The sequence below is a fragment of the Doryrhamphus excisus genome, linkage group LG14 (genome assembly GCF_037039965.1).
Source record: "Doryrhamphus excisus strain RoL-2023G ecotype Guam linkage group LG14, RoL_Dexc_Guam_v1.1, whole genome shotgun sequence".
Taxonomy (NCBI): domain Eukaryota; kingdom Metazoa; phylum Chordata; class Actinopteri; order Syngnathiformes; family Syngnathidae; genus Doryrhamphus; species Doryrhamphus excisus.
Window position 1 is genome coordinate 18,684,295 of NC_136370.1, and position 27,200 is coordinate 18,711,494.

At 36.6% G+C, this 27,200-nt stretch overlaps 2 protein-coding genes across 2 annotated transcripts in view; both read right to left on the reverse strand.

Annotated features, from left to right (window-relative positions):
* LOC131140248 (calpain-1 catalytic subunit-like) overlaps positions 1 to 4,596 on the reverse strand; it is a 59,285-nt gene extending 54,689 nt beyond the window's left edge. The window contains exon 1 of the mRNA XM_078796302.1: positions 4,573 to 4,596. The gene's annotated coding sequence lies outside the window, so the exon portion shown is untranslated. The remainder of the gene's footprint in view (positions 1 to 4,572) is intronic.
* Positions 464 to 26,072, reverse strand: sertad4 (SERTA domain containing 4). Its single transcript, XM_058090074.2, has 4 exons — positions 25,610 to 26,072; positions 11,026 to 11,197; positions 6,826 to 6,941; positions 464 to 5,519 (listed from the first exon to the last, which is right to left on the reverse strand). Exons 2-4 carry the CDS (start codon positions 11,177 to 11,179, stop codon positions 4,701 to 4,703), a joined length of 1,089 nt encoding a protein of 362 aa, XP_057946057.2. The 5' UTR covers positions 11,180 to 11,197; positions 25,610 to 26,072; the 3' UTR covers positions 464 to 4,700.
* Positions 26,073 to 27,200: the final 1,128 nt, after the last annotated feature.

The following is a 27,200-nucleotide window of genomic DNA, read 5'->3' on the forward strand; positions in this document are numbered from 1 at the left end:
GCCAATCACAGGGCACATATAGACAAACAACCATTCACACTCACATTCATAGCTATGGACAATTTGGAGTGGCTAATTAACCTAGCATGTTTTTGGAATGTGGGAGGAAACCGGAGTACCCGGAGAAAACCCACGCATGCACGGGGAGAACATGCAAACTCCACACAGAGGGTGGAATTGAACTCGGGTGTTCTAGCTGTGAGGCCTGCACGCTAATCACTGAGCCCGGTTGTAAAGATTCATTCATTTTCTACCGCTTATCCTTACTAAGGTTTCGGGTATGCTGGAGCCTATCCCAGCTTTCTTCAGGCAAGAGGCGGGGTACACCCTGGACTGGTGGCCAGCCAATCACAGGGCACATATAGACAAACAACCATTCACACTCACATTCATACCTATGGACAATTTGGAGTGGCTAATTAACCTAGCATGTTTTTGGAATGTGGAAGGAAACCGGAACCCACAAACATGCAAACTCCACACAGAGATGGCCGAGGGTGGGATTGAACTCGGGTCTCCTAGCTGTGAGGTCCGCACGCTAGCCACTCGACCGCCGTTAATTGGCTGTCTGTGAAATTATATTTATATATATTTTCATTTATAAGTCGCAGGAACAGCCAACCTATAAAAAAAAGTGTGACTTATAGTCCGGAAAATACGGTAATTGGTTCCAGACTCATACGAGAATGATTGGCGGGAGGACAGGAAGTGCCGTTGGATGGGTTTCAGAGTTGAGTTTTAGCTTGTTGTGTGTTACTACAAATTATAAGAACTGACTTGAATGATTTTATCGACTTATATGACAGGTCGGTTGCCTTCGGGTTGTGACCGAAAGAACGAAACTACGAATACAAGCGGTTGAAACGAGTTTCCTCCATTGGGCGACCTAAACTAAGACACAGCTTGGTCATCAAGTCCGGACTTCCTGAAGAAAATGGAATGGAACGATGGCTCGTCGGCATAATCGGGAAGGACTTATGCGAGCTCTACTGTACCGTAGAAGGTCACTCGGCCAATTAAAAACCAAAAAACTGAATGACAATACCGGTTCTATGAAGATTAAATTTTCTGCTAAGATAACAAATATTATCCGTCCATGTTGAGATTGAATTATTGTAAGGCAAAACAAGAGAAAGTACAGCTAAAATATCCATAAGAAAATAAAAAGTACACTTTATCAAGTAGTAACCAATGTTTCCTTCAAGGTCGGCTCAAGTTGGTCTAAGAAACTCGATCACATGCACTCCGAGTACAAAAAAAACGAATACATTTTTCATGTGTGTAGCTAGTCTTCTTCCAAAAAAATTGTAACCACATCTGAAAACATCACTGCGTTTATCAAAATGTCATTTTAGGAGATCGCTACTAAAGAAGAAGTATATGAACACACAAAATACGTGTTTCTGTAAAAACGCTAAGGCACTTCCACTCGTGTTTTGCCAATGTTTGCGATTGCTGATTCAGGAAAAACGGTCTTAGAGACAAGACAGTGCAACATGATGGCTTCATATTTAACGTCACAGTACCATGTATGAAGAAATGTTGAGGCCGGTTTTTCGTTCACCGACAATTAAATTTGACATCCTTGCAGAATAGAAAGCAAAAAAAAAATCCAAAATCCAAATCGGGGAATTAAAGACATGTTTTTTTCGATCAATGACACAAAGCTGGCGTTGGAGGTAAAGTTCAACCAAAGAAGTTGCTGTCATTTATGTATTTTTACTCTACAAGAACGAGGCTGTACTCACACCAGGTCGATTGTACCGTGCTCAAACCCGCGTCACACATCAACCCCCCCCCCCCCCCCCACCACCACGAGTCACAGAATAATTCGCTCAGGTTCTTCATAATAAGACACAATTCATCATCAAAATAAAATACAGTGTCAGGCAAAATGATCTGACGCATTTGTAGGTTAAATAAAACGCAAATAAAGTAAAACTAAAAAGTTTCCTAATAATGCCATTGTTTTTGGTTTTGTTTTCAGTTGCTGCCATGAATTGGACCGGTGAGCATGACGCTTTTATTGTGGAAACGTTTATCAAAACAAACAAACCCTAACCTAGGTTCAGGCAAAATGATCTGACACATTTGTAGGTTAAATAAAAGGCAAATAAAGTAAAACTAAAAAGTTTCTAAATAATGCCATTGTTTTTGGTTTCGTTTTCAGTTGCTGCCATGAATTGGACCGGTGAGCATGGCGCTTTTATTGTGGAAACGTTTATCAAAACAAACAAACAAACCCTAACCTAGGGTCAGGCAAAATGATCTGACACATTTGTAGGTTAAATAAAACACAAATAAAGTAAAGAAACTAAAAAGTTTCTAAATAATGCCATTGTTTTTGGTTTCGTTTTCAGTTGCTGCCATGAATTTGGACCGGTGAGCATGGCGCTTTTATTGTGGAAACATTTATCAAAACAAACAAACCCTAACCTAGGGTCAGGCAAAATGATCTGACACATTTGTAGGTTAAATAAAACACAAATAAAGTAAAGAAACTAAAAAGTTTCTAAATAATGCCATTGTTTTTGGTTTCGTTTTCAGTTGCTGCCATGAATTTGGACCGGTGAGCATGGCGCTTTTATTGTGGAAACATTTATCAAAACAAACAAACCCTAACCTAGGGTCAGGCAAAATGATCTGACACATTTGTAGGTTAAATAAAACACAAATAAAGTAAAGAAACTAAAAAGTTTCTAAATAATGCCATTGTTTTTGGTTTCGTTTTCAGTTGCTGCCATGAATTGGACCGGTGAGCATGGCGCTTTTATTGTGGAAACGTTTATCAAAACAAACAAACAAACCCTAACCCTAACCTAGGTTCAGGCAAAATGATCTGACACGTTTGTAGGTTAAATAAAAGGCAAATAAAGTAAAACAAAAAAGTGTTTTTGTTTTGGAAAAGTACATATAATGCAATTTTGCAAATTTGCAAATTTTCTGCATTGAAACCAAAATCAAGCGGGCGACCTCGCAGCGCCAGAACTGATTTAATTTTTAAAACATAATGAAACAGAATGGCTTTATATGTACTTTTAGTTTCTTTACTTTATTTGACTTTTATTTAACCTACAAATGTGTCAGATTATTTTGCCTGACCCTTACAAAGGGCAACTGATCCTCTGACAATTAACTCTGGCAATTAACTCCCAAAGACGAATTATATTTATAAGGATTTTTAAGCCGGAAAATTGACCACAACGTAGCAGAAGTGCATTTTATAAGAACTCTGTAAACAAATTTTAGAAGTGATTTTGCAGAAAACTTTCCTATGTTGTACAGCTGATTACTAAAGAACGGAAAAAGGTAGAAACAAACTTTTTTTTCCTGATGAAAGATGAGAGTCTACCCTTTCATTTGGTATATATGATGTCGATATCGCCCGAGAACGCAATATTCTGTATGTCATATTTGTAAACAAATTTTAGAAGTGATTCTGCAGAAAACTTTCCTATGTTGTACAGCTGATTACTAAAGAACGGAAAAAGGTAGAAACAAACTTTATTTTTCTGATGAAAGATGAGAGTCTAACCTTTCTTTTGGTATATATTATGTCTATATAGCCCGAGAACACAATATTCTGTATGTTGTATTTGTAAACAAATTTTAGAAGTGATTTTGCAGAAAATTTACCTATGTTGTACAGCTGATTACTAAAGAACGAAAAAACGTAAAAACAAACTTTTTTTTTCTGATGAAAGATGAGAGTCTAACCTTTCTTTTGGTATATATTATGTCTGTATCGCCCGAGAACGCAATATTCTGTATGTTATATTTGTAAACAAATTTTAGAAGTGATTCTGCAGAAAACTTTCCCATGTTGTAGTACAGCTGATTACTAAAGAACGGAAAAAGGTAGAAACAAACTTTTTTTTCTGATGAAAGATGAGAGTCTAACCTTTTATTTGGTATATTTTATGTCTATATAACCCGAGAACGCAATATTCTGTATGTCATATTTGTAAACAAATTTTAGAAGTGATTTTGCAGAAAACTTTCCTATGTTGTACAACAGATTACTAAAGAACGGAAAAAGGTAGAAACAAACTTTTTTTTCTGATGAAAGATGAGAGTCTAACCTTTTATTAGGTATATATTATGTCTATATCGCCCGAGAACGCAATATTCTGTATGTCATATTTGTAAACAAATTTTAGAAGTGATTTTGCTGAAAACTTTCCTATGTTGTACAACTGATTACTAAAGAACGGAAAAAGGTAGAAACAAACTTTTTTTTCCTGATGAAAGATGAGAGTCTAACCTTTCATTTGGTATATATGATGTCGATATCGCCCGGGAACGCAATATTCTGTATGTCATATTTGTAAACAAATTTTAGAAGTGATTCTGCAGAAAACTTTCCTATGTTTTACAGCTGATTACTAAAGAACGGAAAAAGGTAGAAACAAACTTTATTTTTCTGATGAAAGATGAGTGTCTGACCTTTCTTTTGGTATATATTATGTCTATATCGCCCGAGAACGCAATATTCTGTGTGCCTTTAAAAATCAGTCAAAATCATCAAAAATGGCCGATAGTAAGAGTAGTATGACAGCGATGTCTACGTACCAAGCACGAATGCTCCCGTGTGATGTGGTTCAGAGAAGAAGGGGGGTGGGGTGGGGGGTGGGGGGGCATGGCAGCCAAGTGCAGCACGGTACGAATGGACTCGTGTGAGCATGAACGCAAGCCAAGTCTTACTGTCTGTGACCCCTTTGGTACCAATAGTGAACACTGAGAAGGTCTCGCTCTGAAGCCGAGTCCCATTCACGATGCGTGATGCCGCCATCTTCCTCGTCCTCCTCCTCCACTTCACCGTCCTCCTCCTCCTCCTCCTCTTCGATGCTACCCGTCACGCGGCTGTCCGACTCTGTCCTCGTATGACCCAGCAGGCTCCTAGTCCTACTTTTCTGTTTGGACTTGCCCTGAACCCAACCGGAAGAAGGTCCGCTAACTATTTCGTCGTCCTCGTCCTCGTCATCAGGTTCCTCCTCATCGTCGTCCTCCTCCTCCTCCTCATGGCCCTCTATAACGGTCAGTCCTATCTTATGGTGACCGGCTATCTGAAAGACGGAGGACGAGTGCGGAGACGACAGTTCTGCATCGTACATGGAGAAGGGAAGTGGAAGGTAGTGTCCGGCAGCCGCTGCTGCGGCGTAGAAGCAACAACACGTCTGGGCACAGTCACTGCGAAGGTCCCCCTGTCCCGCACGGACCATTCGGAACCTCTTACGAAAGGGTGGTCCGGCTTGGGGTGCTAAGCAGATCGGGGTGGGTACAGCCCTGCTTAGTGCCTGATTTGTGGGGTTTGATCCCGGTGGCAAGATGGTGCTGAGAACTGGGTTGGGGGGGAAGCACCAGTCACTGCTCTGGAGAAGGATCTCGGTTCGTAGACGTCGAAGGAGGTTGTTAACGAGGACTGAGCGGCGCAGGAACGCCTCGGGGTCATCGATGAATCGCATCTTCTCCAGGGAAAGACGCAGAACATGGGCCCGTTCCTCCAAAACTGGGGCCACCTGAGGTACAATGGGCCGTTAGATCCATCAAACCAAGGAAAGATATTTTGTCAAAACAATAACATTATTAAAAAAAACAAAAAAATAACTTAAACTGTATTATGGAAACTGTATTATTTTTTTAAATAATAATTAATAATTTAAAATTTTAAATGAAAATGATTTTAAATTTTAAATAAAAAAATATAATCAAAAATAAAAAAAACTATATTAGGAAAGCAGGAAGTGAACAAATGTAACAGTTACTGATTGTAAAAGTACCAGATGGAGGGGTAGGATTTAATAAGCTTTGCTTCTTCCTACTCTTTTTGGACATGTGGAACTGGGAACTGATTATGGGATGCATTCAATTGTAATCTGATGCATGTTCAAATGAAATTAAACCATAAAAAACATTTTTAATTAAAAAAACAAATACATTTTTTTAATTTAACATTTTATTTTTTTAATTTAAAATTTTATTTTTTAAATTAAATTAAAAAAATTAAATTAAAAAAATTAAATAAACTTAAATTATATTAGAAAGGCAGGAAGTGAACAAATGTAACAGTTAGTGATTGTAAAAGTACCAGATGGAGGGGTAGGATTTAATAAGCTTTGCTTCTTCCTACTCCTTTTGGACATGTGGAACTGGGAACTGATTATGGGATGCATTCAATTGTAATCTGATGCATGTTCAAATGAAATTAAACCATAAAAAACATTTTTAATTAAAAAAACAAATACATTTTTTTAATTTAACATTTTATTTTTTTAATTTAAAATTTTATTTTTTAAATTAAATTAAAAAAATTAAATTAAAAAAATTAAATAAACTTAAATTATATTAGAAAGGCAGGAAGTGAACAAATGTAACAGTTAGTGATTGTAAAAGTACCAGATGGAGGGGTAGGATTTAATAAGCTTTGCTTCTTCCTACTCCTTTTGGACATGTGGAACTGGGAACTGATTATGGGATGCACTCAATTGTAATCTGATGCATGTTCAAATGAAATCAAACAATTATTTTTTAATCAAAAAAACTAATCAAATTGAAATTAAACGATTAAAAAAAATTTAATTAAAAAAATATTAAATTTTTAAATTTTGAATTTATTTTTTTTATTTTTATTTTTTTATCTGATTCATTTTAATTGTTTGTGAAATGGATAAAAATGTTTGTGAAATGCATGAAAAAACATTTCTTTGGAAAACAAAGACATTTGCAAGTGATCCCAAAGCAAATGGATGGATGGATGTGTCAACAGTGGTCTGCTGAATTTCAGTTTCACATGAAATAACAGGAAGTTCAAGAATCAATACTAACAGTTTGGCAGTACGTCCTGAAACTGAACGAAGCCTCGTCATCGTCGACAAACTTCCTCTTGAAGAATGAGAGTCTTGACATCGACACGTGGTCAGGAAGTCGCCGAAAGGGAGTTTCTATACAAAGGCCAAAAATGCATAATTAGGTAGAAAAAAAACATACATAAGTCGCTCTGGAGTATAAGTCGCACAAGGCCAAAAATGCATCATTAGGTAGAAAAAAAACATACATAAGTCGCACTGGAGTATAAGTCGCACAAGGCCAAAAATGCATCATTAGGTAGAAAAAAAACATACATAAGTCGCACCGGAGTATAAGTCACACATGGCCAAAAATGCATAATTAGGTAGAAAAAAAACATACATAAGTTGCTCTGGAGTATAAGCCGCACAAGGCCAAAAATGAATAATTAGGTAGAAAAAAAACATACATAAGTCGCTCTGGAGTATAAGTCGCACAAGGCCAAAAATGCATAATTAGGTAGAAAAAAAACATACATAAGTCGCTCTGGAGTATAAGTCGCACATGGCCAAAAATGCATAATTAGGTAGAAAAAAAACATACATAAGTCGCTCTGGAGTATAAGTCGCACAAGGCCAAAAATGCATAATTAGGTAGAAAAAAAACATACATAAGTCGCTCTGGAGTATAAGTCGCACAAGGCCAAAAATGCATAATTAGGTAGAAAAAAAACATACATAAGTCGCACTGGAGTATAAGTCGCACAAGGCCAAAAATGCATCATTAGGTAGAAAAAAAACATACATAAGTCGCACCGGAGTATAAGTCACACATGGCCAAAAATGCATAATTAGGTAGAAAAAAAACATACATAAGTTGCTCTGGAGTATAAGCCGCACAAGGCCAAAAATGAATAATTAGGTAGAAAAAAAACATACATAAGTCGCTCTGGAGTATAAGTCGCACAAGGCCAAAAATGCATAATTAGGTAGAAAAAAAACATACATAAGTCGCTCTGGAGTATAAGTCGCACATGGCCAAAAATGCATAATTAGGTAGAAAAAAAACATACATAAGTCGCTCTGGAGTATAAGTCGCACAAGGCCAAAAATGCATAATTAGGTAGAAAAAAAACATACATAAGTCGCTCTGGAGTATAAGTCGCACAAGGCCAAAAATGCATAATTAGGTAGAAAAAAAACATACATAAGTCGCACTGGAGTATAAGTCGCAGGAACAGCCAACCTATGAAAAAAAGTGCCACTTATAGTCCGGAAAATACGGTAATCGATGTGGTTCTCGGTTGTCTTTGTAAGCTAACGTTTACTGTTTGGAAAACTGATGAGTAGGAGATATCGCTGCAAAAGTGTTAGGACTTATAAGGAAAGAACTTATAGTCTGGAAAATACAGTAATAAGAACAAAAATCACTCTTTTAGCAAATGTTGATCTGAAACCAAAGGAAACCATGAAGCTAGCAGGAGGGTTTGGAGGGACAGTTGGAGTGACTAATGTATCCGACTGATATTTTTTATGGTTCTATCAATTCCAGGCAGATTTTTTTCATCCTTCCGGGATAGTAACACTTGCAAAAAGCGGGCATCTAATGTAATTCCGTTTCTGAAAGTTTGAGTCTCTGTGCTTTCCAGTGATATACTGTTCAATACGGTAATCCGTATTGTGTGTCATAACGGCTCAGAGAAGACTGACACAAAGCCTTGTTTACAAAGGAGACGGCGGCAGTACGACAACGACTGACAAAGAAGTCAGCTTTTTTTTTTTGACAAAGTTCTGAAGAAATTTGAATTTGCTATGTTTTTGCTTGAAAGCGGCCATGTCAAGGAGGTGGTCGAAGACGTAAACAAAGTACAGCTAAGTCAACGAGGGAGGACATCAATTAAATCCAAGTAACAAAAAAACAAAATATACTAGCCAAAGTTCATACGCTTCTCTAATAAGAAGTACTGTAGTCCGGAAATATGAAAATATATAAAAATATAGTCCTATTAAATAATAATATTGTACCAGTGAAGTACATTGTAAACCTGAATGTTCAAAGTACTTAAATAAATGAAGTTATACATACTCAAAGTTCTTAAAAAAGTTCTAATAACTTACTTATGTCGAGTTTATTTAACATGTTGTTCCATTTTGAGTACTTTTAACTAATATGTTTTGATTAAATTGAACTATGGCTATATTAAGTAAGATTAACTTAAAAATATAGTTTACATACAACTTAAGGCACTGTAAATCTGATTGCTCAAAATAATGAATTGAAATTAATTAATTAAAATTATTACATTTTTATTATTTATTTTTATTTTTATTTATTTTTATTCATTTTTATTTATTTTTATTTTTATTTATTTATTTTTAATTTTTATTATTATTTTTTTATTACATATATTATTATTAATTAAGCATAGTTAACTTAAAATTTTCTTAAAAGTTCTACTTATAAATGTTGATTGCCACTTGCATTATCTGTCTTTTTTATTTATTTAACTTGTAATTTTTGATTAATATTAATTTTTCGTAACCTACTTAAAAGAATTTGTGGTTACTTATAAAAAAATATCTATTAAGCCTGAACGAATCAAAGCAAGAATCAATTAAGAATAAATCCATTGCATCAGATAGTATATCTAATATCTAATATAATATAAAGTATATCTAATATCAACTCCAAATATTAAAGCACTGATATACTCAAATGTTTGAGTTTATGAACTAAAAAAAAAAATGTGGCAATCAGACTTTTTTCGAGTTCTGCTAACTTATTCGGGTTTACGGTGTAATTACAGATGTTACTATCGGCAATTAGGCATGCTGCGATTAATTGGTCACAGATTAATAGCGTCTGATTCCCGTGGAAAAGCATGTGATGGTCATATGCCTTGGATATGCGTCTCGAATAGGCGTGCCCCGCCCGCTTTCCTTCACGCTACGCAGGCAAGGGTGAAACGAAAAGGTGAAAAGGTGAACAAAAATACATTTCTGGGGATCACAATAGATGAAAATATAAGCTGGAAACCTCATATTACAAATATACAACATAAGGTGGACAGAAATATTTCAATATTGAACAAAGCTAAATTTGTTCTCAATCAGAAATCACTCCACACTCTTTATTGCTCTCTGGTTCTACCATATCTTACTTATTGTGTGGAAATATGGGCTAATAACTATAAAAGCAATCTTCACTGGCTAAATGTACTGCAAAGAAGGCCAGTAAGGATAATTCATAATGCCGCCTACAGAGAACATACTAACTCCTTATTTCTAAAATCACAAATACTTCAACTTGCTGATATAGTTCATCTTCAAACAGCTAAAATAATGCATAAGGCTAAAAATAACCAATTAGCTAAAAACGTGGTACCCATTATGTCATTGGATATTGAAATTAAATAAAATCAAATAACATTAAATAAAATTAAATAAAATTAAATACAATTAAATAAAATTAAATAAAATTAAATACAATTAAATAAAATAATTGAAGTTATTTTTTTCCTTTAATTTAATTTTATTTAATTTTACATGTCCAATAGAAGTAGGAAGAAGCAAAGCTTATTAAATCCTACCCCTCAATCTGGTTCTTTTACAATGAGTAACTGTTACATTTGTTCACTTCCTGCTTTCCTAATATAATAAGTTATTTTTTTCCTTGAATAAAATTAAATAAAATTAAATAAAATTAAATAAAATTAAATAAAATTAAATAAAATTAAATAAAATTAAATAAAATTACATAAAATAATTGAAGCTATTTTTTCCTTTAATTTACTTTAATTTTATTTAATTTTATTTAATTAAAGGACAAAAATACTTTCAATTATATTAGGAAAGCAGGAAGTGAACAAATGGAACAGTTACTGATTGTAAAAGTACCAGATGGAGGGGTAGGATTTAATAAGCTTTGCTTCTTCCTACTTCTTTTGGACATGTGGAACTGTGAACTGATTATGGGATGCATTCAATTGTAATCTGATGCATGTTCAAATGAAATTAAACCATTACCATTTGACGTGTGTGTGACAGTCAGAAGGCTATAGGTTGGATTTGAATCGGCAGCATAAAAATCTGATTGCATTGCAACACTATTCAAATCATAATTGAAAAAAAAAGATGGAGATGGACCAGTCGCCGGACGACAGACTACGCTCGATAATCAACATGTATTGAACACCAACCACATAAAGTAGTAAACAAACATCACTGTTGGCATCTTTACCCTGTTTTGATTTCTCTTCGGTGTAGCTCGGTGACGTGGCGTTTGATAGGCAGGTCTTACTGCAGCGCTGCGTCTTCCATACTGGTTGGTATGTTGAGAGGGGGGGTTCTCTCTCTGGCTCCAGGAAAGGATTCATGGACAAGACGAGGGTCATCTCTTTATTGATTAGGTTCTAGACAAGCAGAGAGAAATAAATCACCAAATTGATTAGTTGTATTATTTTGGATTATTTATGCATAGTATTTCACTTTTTCAAAATGTCACCGTTTTGTTACCCGGAAAATGCATACATTTTGGATGGCTCGGTTTCATGCCCAGCATGAGTCATATTAAGTAGGCGACAGGCTCAGTGAGCTGCGTGGGACGGTAACAAGTGGGCCAACAGATTGAGAAGTGACCCCACTCACGCCACCGATTCCCTGGTGATTAGTCGTAGGAGTTAGCAAGATGCTTGGCACCAATTTGTACAGTGAACGGGATCCCACACTTGGGATTGCACCGGGAAACCTTGTCAACCACATTGCATGATTAGACGGAGTGTAAAGACGGTGTGGCAGTAGAAGCAATGAATGAAGTACACCAATGGTAAACTTTTTGAAGTACTCTATTTCAGTCTTGCGGTGACGCAGTTTCGCCTTTCATTTTCCCGCATCGACTGTCAACAAAGGCATGACTAAGCAGCATAGAAGGAAGCGTTGCTTCTGTCCTATTGAATGTTTTGCTTTATATAACAAGTACGCCCATCGGCCCCCAGCGGTGTTGGTAGATTCAGGTATGTTTTCCTTATAGATATACATGGTCAGGCAAAATGGTTCTAGGTTAAATAAAAGGCAAATAAAGTAAAGTAACAAAAAGTGTTTTTATTTTGGAAAAGTACATATAATGCCATTTTTTTTTCATATAATGCCATTTTACGTGAGTTCACTGACACCCCCCCCCCCCACTACCACCACCACGAGTCACAGTCACAGAATCAAACGCTCCTCGCAGGTTCTTCATAATAAGACACAATTAATCATCAAAATAAAATCCAGGGTCAGATAAAATGATCTGACACATTTGTAGGTTAAATAAAAGGCAAATAAAGTAAAGTAACAAAAAAGTGTTTTTATTTTGGAAAAGTACATATAATCCAATTTTTTTCATATAATGCCATTTTGCGTGAATTCACTCCCCCCCACCACGAGTCACAGAATCAATCGCTCCTCGCAGGTTCTTCATAATAAGACACAATTCATCATCAAAAATAAAATCTAGGGTCAGATAAAATGATCTGACACATGTGTAGGTTAAATAAAAGGCAAAAAAAGTAAAACAAAAAAGTGTTTTTATTTTGGAAAAGTACATATAATGCAATTTTTTTCATATAATGCCATTTTGCGTGACTTCACTCACCCCCCCCACGAGTCACAGAATCAATCGCTCCTCGCAGGTTCTTCATAATAAGACACAATTCATCATCAAAAATAAAATCCAGGGTTAGATAAAATGATCTGACACATTTGTAGGTTAAATAAAACGCAAATAAAGTAAAGTAACAAAAAAGTGTTTATTTTGGAAAAGTACATATAATGCAATTTTTTTCATATTTGCGTGAGTTCACTGACCCCCCTACCACCACCACAAGTCACAGAATCACTCGCTACTCGCAGGTTCTTCATAATAAGACACAATTCATCATCAAAATAAAATCCAGGATCAAATAAAATGATCTGACACATTTGTAGGTTAAATAAAAGGCAAATAAAGTAAAGTAACAAAAAAGTGTTTATTTTGGAAAAGTACATATAATGCAATTTTCTCATATTTGCGTGAGTTCACTGACCCCCCCCACCCCACCCCCACCCACCCCCCTACCACCACCACGAGTCACAGAATCAATCGCTCCTCGCAGGTTCTTCATAATAAGACACAATTCATCATCAAAATAAAATCCAGGGTCAGATAAAATGATCTGACACATTTGTAGGTTAAATAAAACGCAAATAAAGTAAAGTAACAAAAAAAGTGTTTATTTTGGAAAAGAACCAGTCATTTTTGTTTTCTTTGATTTTTGATATAGAACCACATGACAACAAAAATAAGGGCTTGTTTTGATTCCTTTTGTGTTGGGAATCGTCTTTGTGCAGTCATGGAAAAAATATGACACCACTGTTTTTCTTCCGTTTCTTGTTCACTTTATTGCATGGTACAACTAAAGGTACAAATAACGATAATAAACAAAATAGCTCATCAGAGTGACAGCAGTATTATTCTTGTAAGAATTAGTGATTTTGGTAAATATGGAGAAAATATCTTCAATATCTTTGCTATCATCATTATACCTATCCTTATATCTATCCAAATAAATGTACCTTTAGTTGTACCAGACATTAGAATGGATGGATAAACTTAAGAAACTAGGGTGATCAAATCATTTTCCCGGCTTATTGAATGCGACATTAGAGACAGTCGGTCCTTTTGATGGCTGGTAACGTCTGTCATTTGATTTAAAGATGAGCCCTCCCCTTCATGCACAATGCAAAGCCAGCTGTTCCAAACATCAGCAGCTGCACCTCCTTGTCACTACCTTTTTTCCCTTCAAAGCTCCGTCACTTTGATTCCCTCTCCGGATAGCCCCCAACAACGGTAAAGCCCTCGGTGACAAACCCAAACTGAGGTGACACGATCCTCGCCCCCACTGAGGTAGCAGATTAAAGTGTCCCTTTCAATAAGACCCCCCCCCCTGTATCTGTATATTCCTCACGTATGCTTACTAGGTGCCAAGAGCCAGTGAAGCAGCACTGAGGACTACTTGCAATACGTTTGTATGCACGGCTAATCTTCCTGCTTTAAAGTGTTAGGGTAACCTAAAAGGATATTTCAGATTGTTGGACGTGAAATTGCATGACATCCTCAGTAGTGCATCAATAGCGACTTACCCCCTCCCCAGTGATTTGGCTTTTGGAGTATGGCTTCTCAAAACAATATGCGTTCAAAAGAGTAATACATTTCCGTGACAAAATGACTTCCCAATCGCTCAGCGTTGTAATGGTAATGGTTTAATTTCATTTGAACATGCATCAGATTACAATTGAATGCATCCCATAATCAGTTCCCAGTTCCACATGTCCAAAAGGAGTAGGAAGAAGCAAAGCTTATTAAATCCTACCCCTCCATCTGGTACTTTTACAATCAGTAACTGTTACATTTCTTCACTTCCTGCTTTCCTAATATAGTTTAAGTTTTTTTTAATAAATGCATACATTTTTTATTATTATTTTGATATTTTATATTATTATTTTATATTATAAAATTATTGTTATAAATTTTTTATTATATTATTTTTTAATTATTTTTACATTTTATTTTATTTTTGTCACGTCAAAGGAGTAAAAAATGTTTTTTATTTTTATTTTTTTATAAATGTCCAAAAGAAGTAGGAAGAAGCAAAGCTTATTAAATCCTACCCCTCCATCTGGTACTTTTACAATCAGTAACTGTTACATTTGTTCACTTCCTGCTTTCCTAATATAGTTTAAGTTTGTTTTAATAAATGCATACATTTTTTATTATTATTTTGATATTTTATATTATTATTATTTTATATTATAAAATTATTGTTATAAATTTTTCATTATATTATTTTTAATTATTTTTACATTTTATTTTATTTTTGTCACGTCAAAGGAGTAAAAAATGTTTTTTATTATTTTATTTTTTTTATAAATGTCCAAAAGGAGTAGGAAGAAGCAAAGCTTATTAAATCCTACCCCTCCATCTGGTACTTTTACAATCAGTAACTGTTACATTTGTTCACTTCCTGCTTTCCATAATACAGTTTAAGGTTTTTTTTGTTTGTTTTTTTTGTTTTTTTTAAATAATGTACCTCGTACCGAAGTATGAGGTGATATGATCATCCAATGCCATAATGGGTACCATAGTAATCAGTAACTGTTACATTTGTTCACTTCCTGCTTTCCTAATATAATTGAAGTTTTTTTTAATTTTATTTTTTTAATGTAATTAAAAAATATGTATTGTTTTTAATTTTTTATATATTTTTAAATTTTTTTAATGGTTTTATTTCATTTGAACATGCATCAGATTACAATTGAATGCATCCCATAATCAGTTCCCAGTTCCACATGTGCAAAAGGAGTAGGAAGAAGCAAAGCTTATTAAATTTGTTCACTTCCTGCCTTCCTAATATAATTAATATATAATAAAAAAAATATTTATAATATATAATAATGATAAAAAAATTTGATTTTTTTTTAAATTAAATTAATTTAATTAAATGTAATTAAAGTATTTTTTTTGTCACATACCAAAGTACAAGTAGTATTTGTGACATTATGAATGAATTCCCTCCCATTGTATCCACAGTGCTTACACGCCCGGATGAAGACGTTATGACCGCAGCGGTCATACACAACAACGAACAGGAAGATCAGAGCTAATCACCTCTTTCAGTGAACCCAGCGCCAACCAGCCTGGATGCAAAGTGTCATTATCCGAGCATCTGACAATCACCAAATCTGCTGAACTGAGTCTGATACAGTCTACAAAGCACAGACGACAACGACCGCAGAAGACTCCCCCCCACCAAGGACCTCCAACTAGGGCCAATTATGTCACTACCATTGAGTGCGGCTGCCATGGTTAATTAGCATCTTTTGCCATGTGTCCCCCCCCCCCCCCCGCCCCAGAGCTGCTTTTTTACCCGCAGCTATTTTCTTCTCCATCACCTCCCCTCACGTCTGCTGTTGCTATGTTTGCTCGGGCACAAAGAAACAAGCATGCCATCACTCCCTCTGCCCTCCGTAAGGACCTCCATCTTGACATCCCCCCTCCCACCGTTATCATTTCTTTCATCCCCTCGTCTCTTTTTTTCACTACGTGTGTCTGACATCCTTTCAACAGCGGTCACAGTTGACAGCTTACTGAAAAAAACTAACAAAGGGAATCCAGACTTCCTTACACATTCAGCGATATCTGTTGTTTAAGGCAGTGATTTTCAACCTTTTTGGAGCCACGGCACGTTTTTTTTTTACATTGGAAAAATCTTGTGGCACAACACTAACCAAAAATGTTCCAAAATGTCACCACGACCTCACACGTGCATCAATAAGTCTATGGGAGGAACAAGGCAGGTGTTGCCACACGGACCAATATTACATTGCTATGCCAGTCTTTACACCACAGACACTCCACAGTAGCCATGTTTTTACATCACCACTTTTTCTCTTTCCCAATCACCTTTCCGGGAAACAATGGTATCCATAGAAAGGAATATTCCAATCTCTTGTCTACATGCGTTTGTGAAAATCAACCAGAATAGTCAATAGGGCATGCCCAGTAAAACGTAAACATCAACATCACGTGATACCGACTTCCGATACAGAGTTTTTCTTTCACTTGTCGGAATAACTCCGTATTGCCAGTTTTTCGTTCATCCAATCTTGGAATTTAGTTCAAATCCAAAACAAATTTTACTTAGTCCAGTGCCGATTGCTGGCCTCCATTTTTAAAAGTGAAGAACGTCTGGATCTGCGTGTTACGTCATATCTGAGCATGCGCTGAAAGAACGCACCCGGGATCAATTTAAACAGGAAAAGATCAAATTCAATCTTGATAATATTTTATCATTAAACTCAGGACATGTTTTATATAGATATATATTTTCTTTTTTTTAATAATAAAGTATAGAAGGGTTTAGATTCTGTTCCACAGATGGTGCTAATGCACACGAAAGCTGCTTGCCAACCGCCAATAAACAACAGAAGAAGAAAAACACCACGAAGAAGAACGCAGTCTGACAACTTTCCGTTTGAGCGGGTACAAGATACCTCAATCGGATTGGTTAAAGGAATATTCCATCCCTGTTCAATTCTTTCCGTTTTTTTAGCAAATAAACCAAATGCAATTGGAATATTTGGGTCCATATATTCATGGCTATTGACATCATATTTACAAATGATGATTATTCATTCATTCATTTTCTACCGCTTTTCCTCACAAGGGTCGCGGGGGTGCTGGAGCCTATCCCAGCTGTCTACGGGCGAGAGGCGGGGTACACCCTGGACTGGTGGCCAGCCAATCACAGGGCACATATAGACAAACAACCATTCACACTCACATTCATACCTATGGACAATTTGGAGTCGCTAATTAACCTAGCATGTTTTTGGAAACCGGAGTACCCGGAGAAAACCCACACAAGCACAGGGAGAACATGCAGAGAGTGGAATTGAACCCTGGTCTTCTAGCTGTGAGGTCTGCGTGCTAACCACTAGTCCACCGTGCCGCCCCAAAATGATGATTAATAAATGTTAATTATAAAAAGTGATATTGGATAATTCCCCACGGCACACCTGACGGTTTCTCAAGGTACACTAGTGTGCCGCGGGACAGTGCTTGAAAATCACTGGTTTAAGGAACACACGTAGGGGTAGCTGCAGCGCGTTTTTTCATGTTTGTGTGCCAGAAAAAAAAATCGAAACGTTTGAGGAGGAAAAAGCTAAAAAAAAAGGAGAGAAGAGTTTCTGAGACAGCGAGCTCTCGTCTCTTTTTGTCAGCGTCTGGAAGGAATGCGAGATGATTGAGAGTGCATGGATGTGTGGGCTTGTGGTTTGGTGGTGTGTATCTATCTGGGGGGGTTGGGGGGGGGGGGGGGGGTTATGAGGGTGAAAGCCTATGCAACGTGTAAGCGGAAGAGACACTGCTTCACCTGTGTTCAGTCAGAGCTCCTCCCGGGCTTCATCCCCTCTTATCTCTCCTCTCACAGCTTCTCTACCTCTGTCAGGCTCCATATTGCATTCTTTCATGACACTCTTTGATGATGAGAGTTTAATTGCGGTGCCAGGGCACGAGACAAACTGCAAGAGGGAGACTGATGGAGAACGATAGAGAATAGAGGAGAATAAGGCAAGATAGAATGAGGGCTGAGGCACGAATGAATGGATGGATGTGAGTGAGTCAGGAAGGGAAAGATAAGTGCCCCCGGGGGAACCTTGTCATGAGTGGAGACGAGTCACCGCAGCCATGATTTTGGAGGCAGAGAGCACACACTCAGACATGCACGGCTTGTCGTGTAGCGGAACATTTTGATGGGGAGTCAACCAAGGTCAGCTTCGCCAGCCGCACGCAAAATATGATTCTCGTTTTTAAGTCTCTGTGACGTTATTAACATTCATTTTATAACGCTTTCTAACGCTGGAGCCTATCCCAGCTGTCTTGCGGCGAGAGGCGGGGAACACCCTGGACATATAGACAAACAACCATTCACACTCACATTCATACCTATGGACAATTTGGAGTGGCTAATTAACCTAGCATGTTTTTGGAATGTGGGAGGAAATCGGAGTACCCGGAGAAAACCCACGCATGCACGGGGAGAACATGCAAACTCCACACAGAGATGGCAGAGGGTGGAATTGAACCCTGGTCTCCTAGCTGTGAGGCCTGCACGCTAATCACTCAGCAAAGCTTATTAAATCCTACCCCTCCATCTGGTACTTTTACAATCAGTAACCGTTACATTTGTTCACTTCCTGCTTTCCTAATATAGTTTAAGTTTTTTGATTTTTTTATTTCACTTTTTATTGAATTTAAAATTTAAAATTTAAAATTTAAAATTTAAAATTTAAAATTTGAAATTTAAAATTTAAAATTTAAAATTTAAAATTTAAAATTTAAAATTTAAAATTTAAAATTTCATTAATTTTCTACAGGTTTTGCCTCAGGAGGGTCGTGGGGGCGCTGGAGCCTATCCCAGCTGTCTTCTTGGGATGAGAGGCGGGGTACACCCTGGACTGGTGGCCAGCCAATCACAGGGCACATATAGACAAACAACCATTCACACTCACATTCATACCTATGGACAATTTGGAGTGGCTAATTAACCTAGCATGTTTTTGGAATGTGGGAGGAAACCGGAGTACCCGGAGAAAACCCACGCATGCACAGGGAGAACATGCAAACTCCACACAGAGAGTGGAATTGAACTCAGGTGTTCTAGCTGTGAGCCCTGCACGCTAATCACTCATCCCGATTGTAAACATTCATTCATTAATTTTGTACTGCTTATCCTCACAAGGGTCGCGGTGCGTGCTGGAGCCTATCCCAGCTGTCTTCTTGGGGCGAGAGGCAGGGTACACCCTGGACTGGTGGCCAGCCAATCACAGGGCACATATAGACAAACAACCATTCACACTCACATTCATACCTATGGACAATTTGGAGTCGCTAATTAACCTAGCATGTTTTTGGAATGTGGGAGGAAACCGGAGTACCCGGAATCTGGCATCCGTATTAAGAATGGTTATTCATTTGGTGCCATACAGAATCCAGTTGGGTCCAGTCTCTGGGTCCAGTGTTTCCATTATGTTATGGCGTTCTTGCATACATTCCCCTTCAAGAACGTCTTTGTAAGTAAGCGTCAGTGCAATTAGCGGCAATATTCTGAACATTAAATATAAAAATAGCGATAATACAGTATCAAGTCTGGGTGTACTGATGAACACTTTTTAACTATCTTAGCAGCTTGTTTTGGTCATTAATCGGTTATAGCTTCATACATGTGTTTTTCTTTCTACAAATTGGCCTACATTTGATAGAAAACATCCAAAGAAAAACTGACACATAAACCAGATGTTGGGGATTTCATTTGTTCGCAAGATTTAACAGAGTAAAAAAAAAATACCTCTAATAAACCGAGACAGTTTTCCTCCGCAACCTCAAATATGATAATGGTTTCAGCGTGTGTGTAAGATGTATGAGGAGCCAGTCAGTGTATGTGTCGTTAGTGTTTACTCCCCGTTCTCTTGGCCAGGTTTGGACTGATTCCGAGCCTTAGGGGAACAGATTGCAATGAAAAAGAGTTCATGTCTGTGGTTTTCACATCAAAATACATCCAAATCCGCCCAAGAGAGTCAAAGCGTCACACACATCATACAATGTGGCATCACTTATTAGGTCTTTCCATAATGGAGAGGACATACGTGTGATAGTCATGTCTTCATGTACATTTCAAAATGTCAGACAAAAAGCAAAACGTACAAAAACTGAATCCGTATACTTGCTTACTTGGATTTTATAGTACATTTCCGCAGTAGATACAATCATCAGTACGCAAACTGTCAGCTGTTTCCTCTGCAAATTCTATTTAAGATTCTTACCTTCACATTACAATCATATCCTAAACCAGAATCTGTCTATAGTGTCCTAACTGTAAAAGAACCACTAACCATTCTTATTATGACTCATGACGTGTGATAGTCTTCATGACAAAAAGCAAAAACTGAATCCGTATATACTTGCTTACTTGAATTTTATAGTGTCCTATCTGTCCGTGGTGTCCTAACTGTAAAAAAAACACTAGCCATTCTTATTATGACAATCATATCCTAAACCAGAATCTGTCTATCATGTCTAACTAAAAAAAAAACCACTAGCCGTTCTTATTATGACAATCATATCCTAAACCAGAATCTGTCTATAGTGTCCTAACTGTAAAAAAAACACTAGCCATTCTTATTATGACAATCATATCCTAAACCAGAATCTGTCTATAGTGTCCTAACTGTAAAAAAAAACACTAGCCATTCTTCTTATGACAATCATATCCTAAACCAGAATCTGTCTATCGTGTCCTAACTGTAAAAAAAACAGTAGCCATTCTTATTATGACAATCATATCCTAAATCAGAATCTGTCTATAGTGTCCTAACTGTAAAAAAAACACTAGCCATTCTTATTATGACAATCATATCCTAAATCAGAATCTGTCTATAGTGTCCTAACTGTAAAAAAAACACTAGCCGTTCTTATTATGACAATCATATCCTAAACCAGAATCTGTCTATAGTGTCCTAACTGTAAAAAAAAACACTAGCCATTCTTATTATGACAATCATATCCTAAACCAGAATCTGTCTATAGTGTCCTAACTGTAAAAAAAACACTAGCCATTCTTATTATGACAATCATATCCTAAACCAGAATCTGTCTATAGTGTCCTAACTGTAAAAAAAACACTAGCCGTTCTTATTATGACAATCATATCCTAAACCAGAATCTGTCTAGTGTCCTAACTGTAAAAAAAAAACACTAGCCATTCTTATTATGACAATCATATCCTAAACCAGAATCTGTCCATGGTGTCCTAACTGTAAAAAAACACTAGCCATTCTTATTATGACAATCATATCCTAAACCAGAATCTGTCTATCATGTCTAACTAAAAAAAAAAACACTAGCCGTTCTTATTATGACAATCATATCCTAAACCAGAATCTGTCTATAGTGTCCTAACTGTAAAAAAAACACTAGCCATTCTTCTTATGACAATCATATCCTAAACCAGAATCTGTCTATAGTGTCCTAACTGTAAAAGAACCACTAGCCATTCTTATTATGACACATGACGTGTGATAGTCTTCATGACAAAAAGCAAAACGTACAAAAACTGAACAGTGGTTCTTTGCTGATCCGCTGATTGTGGTGTCTGCCATTTTTCTTTTCTGAACATTTAAACAAAGATTTGCCCATCCCTTGATCCCAACCTTGGGGGGGGGGGGGCTTCAACTTAAGATTGTGTATGTGCCAGATTGCAGCCTGTCAAGCAGCATCAGAACAGCTGCTGCAGTTAGCTAAGTTCAGGACCCTCGGGGTTTCACCCAGTGCTCTTGCTGAGCGCTGACACATGTTGTGACAGAGAAGCACGACAAGTCGTCTTCATGGCTGGCTTATCGTGACTGTTGGGAGAAGGGTCTGGCTATGGCCTGGAGATCACGCCGCATGATGTAAAGGTTCTCGGGACATTGAATCCATCACCCCCCCCCCCGACTGTTCATTGTCTCCAAAGACATTTGTAATGGTAATGGTAATGGTTTAATTTCATTTGAACATGCATCAGATTACAATTGAATGCATCCCATAATCAGTTCCCAGTTCCACATGTCCAAAAGGAGTAGGAAGAAGCAAAGCTTATTAAATCCTACCCCTCCATCTCCATTTGTTCACTTCCTGCCTTCCTAATATAACTAATATATAATAAAAAATATATAATATAATATACTTTTACAATCAGTAACTGTTAGATTTGTTCACTTCCTGCTTTCCTTAATTTAGTTTAAGTTTTTTTATTTTGAAAATTAAAAATTAAAAATTAAAAATTAAAAATTAAAAATTAAAAATTAAAAATTAAAAATTAAAAATTAAAAATTAAATTTAAAATTTAAAATTTAAAATTTAAAATTTAAAATTTAAAATTTAAAATTTAAAATTTAAAATTTAATTTTCTACTGGTTTTTCCTCAGGAGGGGGTGCTAGAGCCTATCCCAGCTGTCTTTTGGCGAGAGGCGGGGTACACCCTGGACTGGTGGCCAGCCAATCACATATAAGATACAAATAGACAAACAACCATTCACACTCACATTCATACCTATGGACAATTTGGAGTCGCTAATTAACCTAGCATGTTTTTGGAATGTGGGAGGAAACCGGATTACCCGCAGAAAACCCACGCATGCACGGGGGGAACATGCAAACTCCACACAAAAATAAAATTAAAAATTAAAAATTAAAAATTAAAAACATGCAAACTCCACACAAAAATAAAATTAAAAATTTTAAATTTTAAATTTTAAATTTTAAATTTTAAATTTTAAATTTTAAATTTTAAATTTTAAATTTTAAATTTTAAATTTTAAATTTTAAATTTAATTATATTTTTGTCTCTTATTTGAGCAGGTTCATCAAGTCATTCTCAAAGACTACATAGGACAGCTCCAGTGGGCAGACAGATACTGAATAGGACAACTCTAGTCACAAGATGTTGGGAGTGGTAGTTAGCACAGATCCAGGTTTGAGTCTCCGTTGGAACATGTGCAGATGTTATACGTATGTTCTCCCCATTCGGTATGGTAGACTTAAGTCTCAAGAATGAATGGGAACCGGGACTAACAAATGATTTAATCTCCTAACCCTTCCTAGATTGGATGGCCACTTCATTAAATAGACCCTAACCTAGCGCTAACCCTAAAACCCGAACGTTGTTTCTTTGTCTAAATGCACCTTGTGATTATCCAGGGTTTACATTGAGGCCGCCATAATCATCTGCTTCATTCTCATTTCAATGATTTATTCATCATCGTCCCAGTCCTAGCGCCCATGAGGCGAAATCTTGTCACATTTTTATCTAAAGGTCTTATGACACGAGATCTTGTGACGCCCCTCATCACCAACAATGTTGTCAAAACAGTCACACAGATCGGAAAAAATGTCTGAAAAGCACATTAATATGTATATGTTAGACCTGTTGTTGCTATGCTGATGACACTATACGCAGAAACAGGAAGAATCCAGGATTAAATTAGCTCTGCTTCTTCCTACTCCTTTTCAGGTATTGCGCAAATGTAACCATGTGATGGTCCCTAATCTAACATGGTGAGCAGTTTTGAAAAAAAATAAACCACACCATAGCAAATGGTACATAAAGTCAAAATCACGTCATGTATGAGATCAGTCAGATGGAAAATTGTAAAGGCGACCTTGTAGAGACAGAAATGACATGTTGTCGTGTAAAAAAAGGGCTACAGTTGTCTCCTCACGCATCTCAGTTTGAACATCGTTCTTCGTTTTTCAAAAATTCATAAATTCAAAATTCATTGCTGTTTCATGGTGGACTACAGACTATTATTAGTCCAAAAAATGCGCATTTAATCAAATTTTGCCTACCAATTCTTAGCCAAAATGAAGTATTTCAAGCATAAAAATGTTCTAAATGGACTAAAACAGAAATACAGGCTCAGTGCTAGAGCCTATCCCAGCTGTCTTCGGGCGAGAGTTGGCCAGCCAATCACAGGGCACATATAGACAAACAACCATTCACACTCACATTTATACCTATGGATAATTGGGAGTCGCTAATTAACCTAGCATGTTTTTGGAATGTGGGAGGAAACCGGAGTACCCGGAGAACATGCAAACTCCACACAGAAATGGCCGAGGGTGGAATTGAACTCGGGTCTCCTAGCTGTTAAGCCTGTGCGCTAACCACTCGGTCGGATCTTGAAAATTTTTTAAGATCCACTGTGGCGACTCCGAAATCAGGAAAAAGACAAAATAAACAAATATCTCACGACAGGCACAATAATAACATAATAATAGTCATCATCTTCATAATAACTTTACATAATAAAATAATAACTACACATGCTAAAACTGCCTGAAGTCACTTCCTGTCCACATGTCCACTAGCCATTTAGTCTTATGTGGTATATTTTCTCTGACTATCTCTAATATATTCGGTAATATGAATGCAAAGGTGACTATAGGGGTGTTAGTTCATGTCTGGAGGTCTCTAATAAGGATCAAAATCCTATTTAAAAAGTTTAAACAAAAGTATTTCATTTATTAACTGCTCCCAAACACGTAATCGTACATGTTTTTTTGTTGAGAAAAGGGCAAAATGAGGTAATGACGCAAGTGCACAATAAAAAAAAAGGTGCGGTTTGAATCCATAAAAACGGAAAGCGCATTTGATAAGGATTCTGCATGCATCTTTCCCATGTATTGGAATTTTAAGGGATTTTTTTAATTATCCCAAATGTGAAAATTCACCGTGTTCATTTGTAAATAATATTCGAGCTGTCACAAAAGCAACACATATTTGTGTTAAAGTGAAAGTTATGCCGGGAAATGTGTCAAACAGTGGTATTTATTTTATTTTATTTGATGATTCTTACTTCTGGTAGATTCCATGTTTAGACATCGAACTCAAATTTCTGTGTGTCTTAATAAATCAGTCAAAATAGTGTGAAATGTCGGTACTGAGAGGGATACATTTTAACTAACGGCTGAGATTGAGTCCGACTTTGAGGAAATTCGATTCCCGCGGTGGGGTCTGGAACCAAATAACTGTTTCATAAAATATCCACCCCCACCCACCAATATAATGCAAGAGGTTGTGGTGTAATACCTACAGTTCCGTCTCCAAAATTCCTATCCTTTTTTGGATTTTCCACATTTTTCCCATGTTTTTATTATTATTATTATTATTATTAAAGTTGGCAATCAGTATCAAGCCCAAAATTTACCCGTTTTTTTTTTTTTTTGGAGTCCAGCACCATAATCATCAACAGGGGTTAGAACATTACACCATTGTTTCATATCAATAATCTACAGATGTGAATTGGTATTAAGCAGCAATAATGCATTTTTTTTTTGGGGGGGGGGGGGGGTTATGACCATTATTATACATGTCACTTTCTGGACAGTCAAGTCCTGCTGACCAACACTACCAGTCCCAGTTTCAGACAAAAATAACAAAATAAATCAGTCAATCATTCAATGCATTGACCTGAATGCCATTAATCGATCATGGGATTCAAACTGTATACAAACTATAACCGATTCAATTAATATTACATTGGTGTCTACAAAGCAAAAAAAATAAAAATAATTGCGTCGCAATGAAATATTTAGTCATTTCAACTTATAAAAGAAAGATTTTAATCACATTGAAGTGATGACGTAACTTTACATGATGCTAAAATGTCTTACATGTACGGAATAATAGTAAATAACGTCAGCTTACTTCAGTCGAATGACCTCGTCTTTGCTTTCCTGGTGGATGCCGACCAGAAATCCAAAGTGCAACAATTGAAAAAAAGGCGAAAGTCTAAAAAAAAAATAATGTAGTATATGTTGACTAAAACGGTCCCAGTAGTTACTAGTTGTCTACATTCGAACCGCCAAAAGCTTCCCCCGCACGTCGTCCACTGTGGCCGCCGGAAGGTACGACGGTGTTGTTGTTGTGTTCCTTGTCCTCGGTGAAGAAAAAAAACATGGTATTAATCTGTCATTTTATCCTTTCCTGGCACAAAACGGAGCGAGAGCGGAGGTGCCGTTGTTACAACCGAAGGGGCTAGCGGGCGTTCATCGTGTGAATTTGTGGAGAAGAAAAAAAAAAAAAAACAAAAACACCTCCGTCGCAGTTCCATCCCTTCTTCCAGTCAAGTAGTGCTGAGGTATTCAAGGACTGCTCGGAATTTCGCCACGTCACTCACTAACTTGAGGCACTTAAGAAAGAAATGGCATGGACACATCCGTTTTTATACTGTTATACTGTTCCGTGTTTTTTTTTTTTAATCTTTTGCTTTATTTATATTACGTTTGAAAGCCAAACTTAAAAAGGTATCGACATCGTTTTGTGTCGTGAGAAACTAGGGGGGGGGGCGGGTGAATCGATCCAAATACCGATAGTGTTGATATTACGGTAATATCAGTATCAGATTGATACCATGGTGATTGATACTTTTCTGTTATTTTCTGTTTATTTTCACAAATCTGTTTGTGTTGTTGTTGTGTATTTCATATACATACATTGTTTATATATATATTCATACATTGTTTATATATTCCTATGCATATATTGCATAAACAAAAGGTCACCTCAGGGACAAAGTCCTTGAACACAACAGGACTTTAAAGGACAAAAAGCCAAATGATTTAAATGAACGTTACATCATCAGCACTATTGACCTTTTTTTTTTCAAAGTGAATAATTATCATATTTTGTTGATATTTATACCCTGGAGGGGGGGGGTACTGAAATGGGCGAGGGAGGTGTACACCTTGGACAGCCAATCACAATCGTAAACAAACAACCATTCATAACTACAACAACTATTCATAACTTTGGCGTCGCCATTTAACTTATGTTAAACAAAAAATGATTTTTTTTTAAATGTGGGAGGGAATTGAGTACCTGGAGAAACATGCAAATGACGCCAGACCACTCATCCACCGTGCTGGTCTACTTCTATACTATTTCTATATTGCTATTCTATACAATTTTATGCTATTCTATACAATTTCTTCAATGTTGGCAGGTCTGTTTTTCATGTTAGTGCTAGCAACCGTTCCAAATAAATAATCATAATCATGAATATAGTCACTAATGTTTCAAATGGGGTGGTGGGCGGGGGTTCTGTTCACCTAAATTTATATTCATAATGAAAATATTAAGGGTAAAATCGATCAACCACACCAGTACAAAAGTTACATTTCATTTATGCATAATTATTGTGATGATTATTATTATTTTACCAGTTTAGTGATTCATTTATTTTCTACCGCTTTTCCTCACGAGGGTCGCGGGGAGTGCTGGAGCCTATCCCAGCTGT

Coding starts and splice junctions, on each gene's coding strand:
- sertad4 (XM_058090074.2), bottom strand. CDS start 11,179: ATGACCCTCGTCTTGTCCATGAATCCTTTCCTGGAGCCAGAGAGAGAA. Junction 6,942..11,025: donor CGAAGAGAAATCAAAACAGG/GTAAAGATGCCA, acceptor GCCTTTGTATAG/AAACTCCCTTTCGGCGACTT. Junction 5,520..6,825: donor TCAGGACGTACTGCCAAACT/GTTAGTATTGAT, acceptor ATTGTACCTCAG/GTGGCCCCAGTTTTGGAGGA.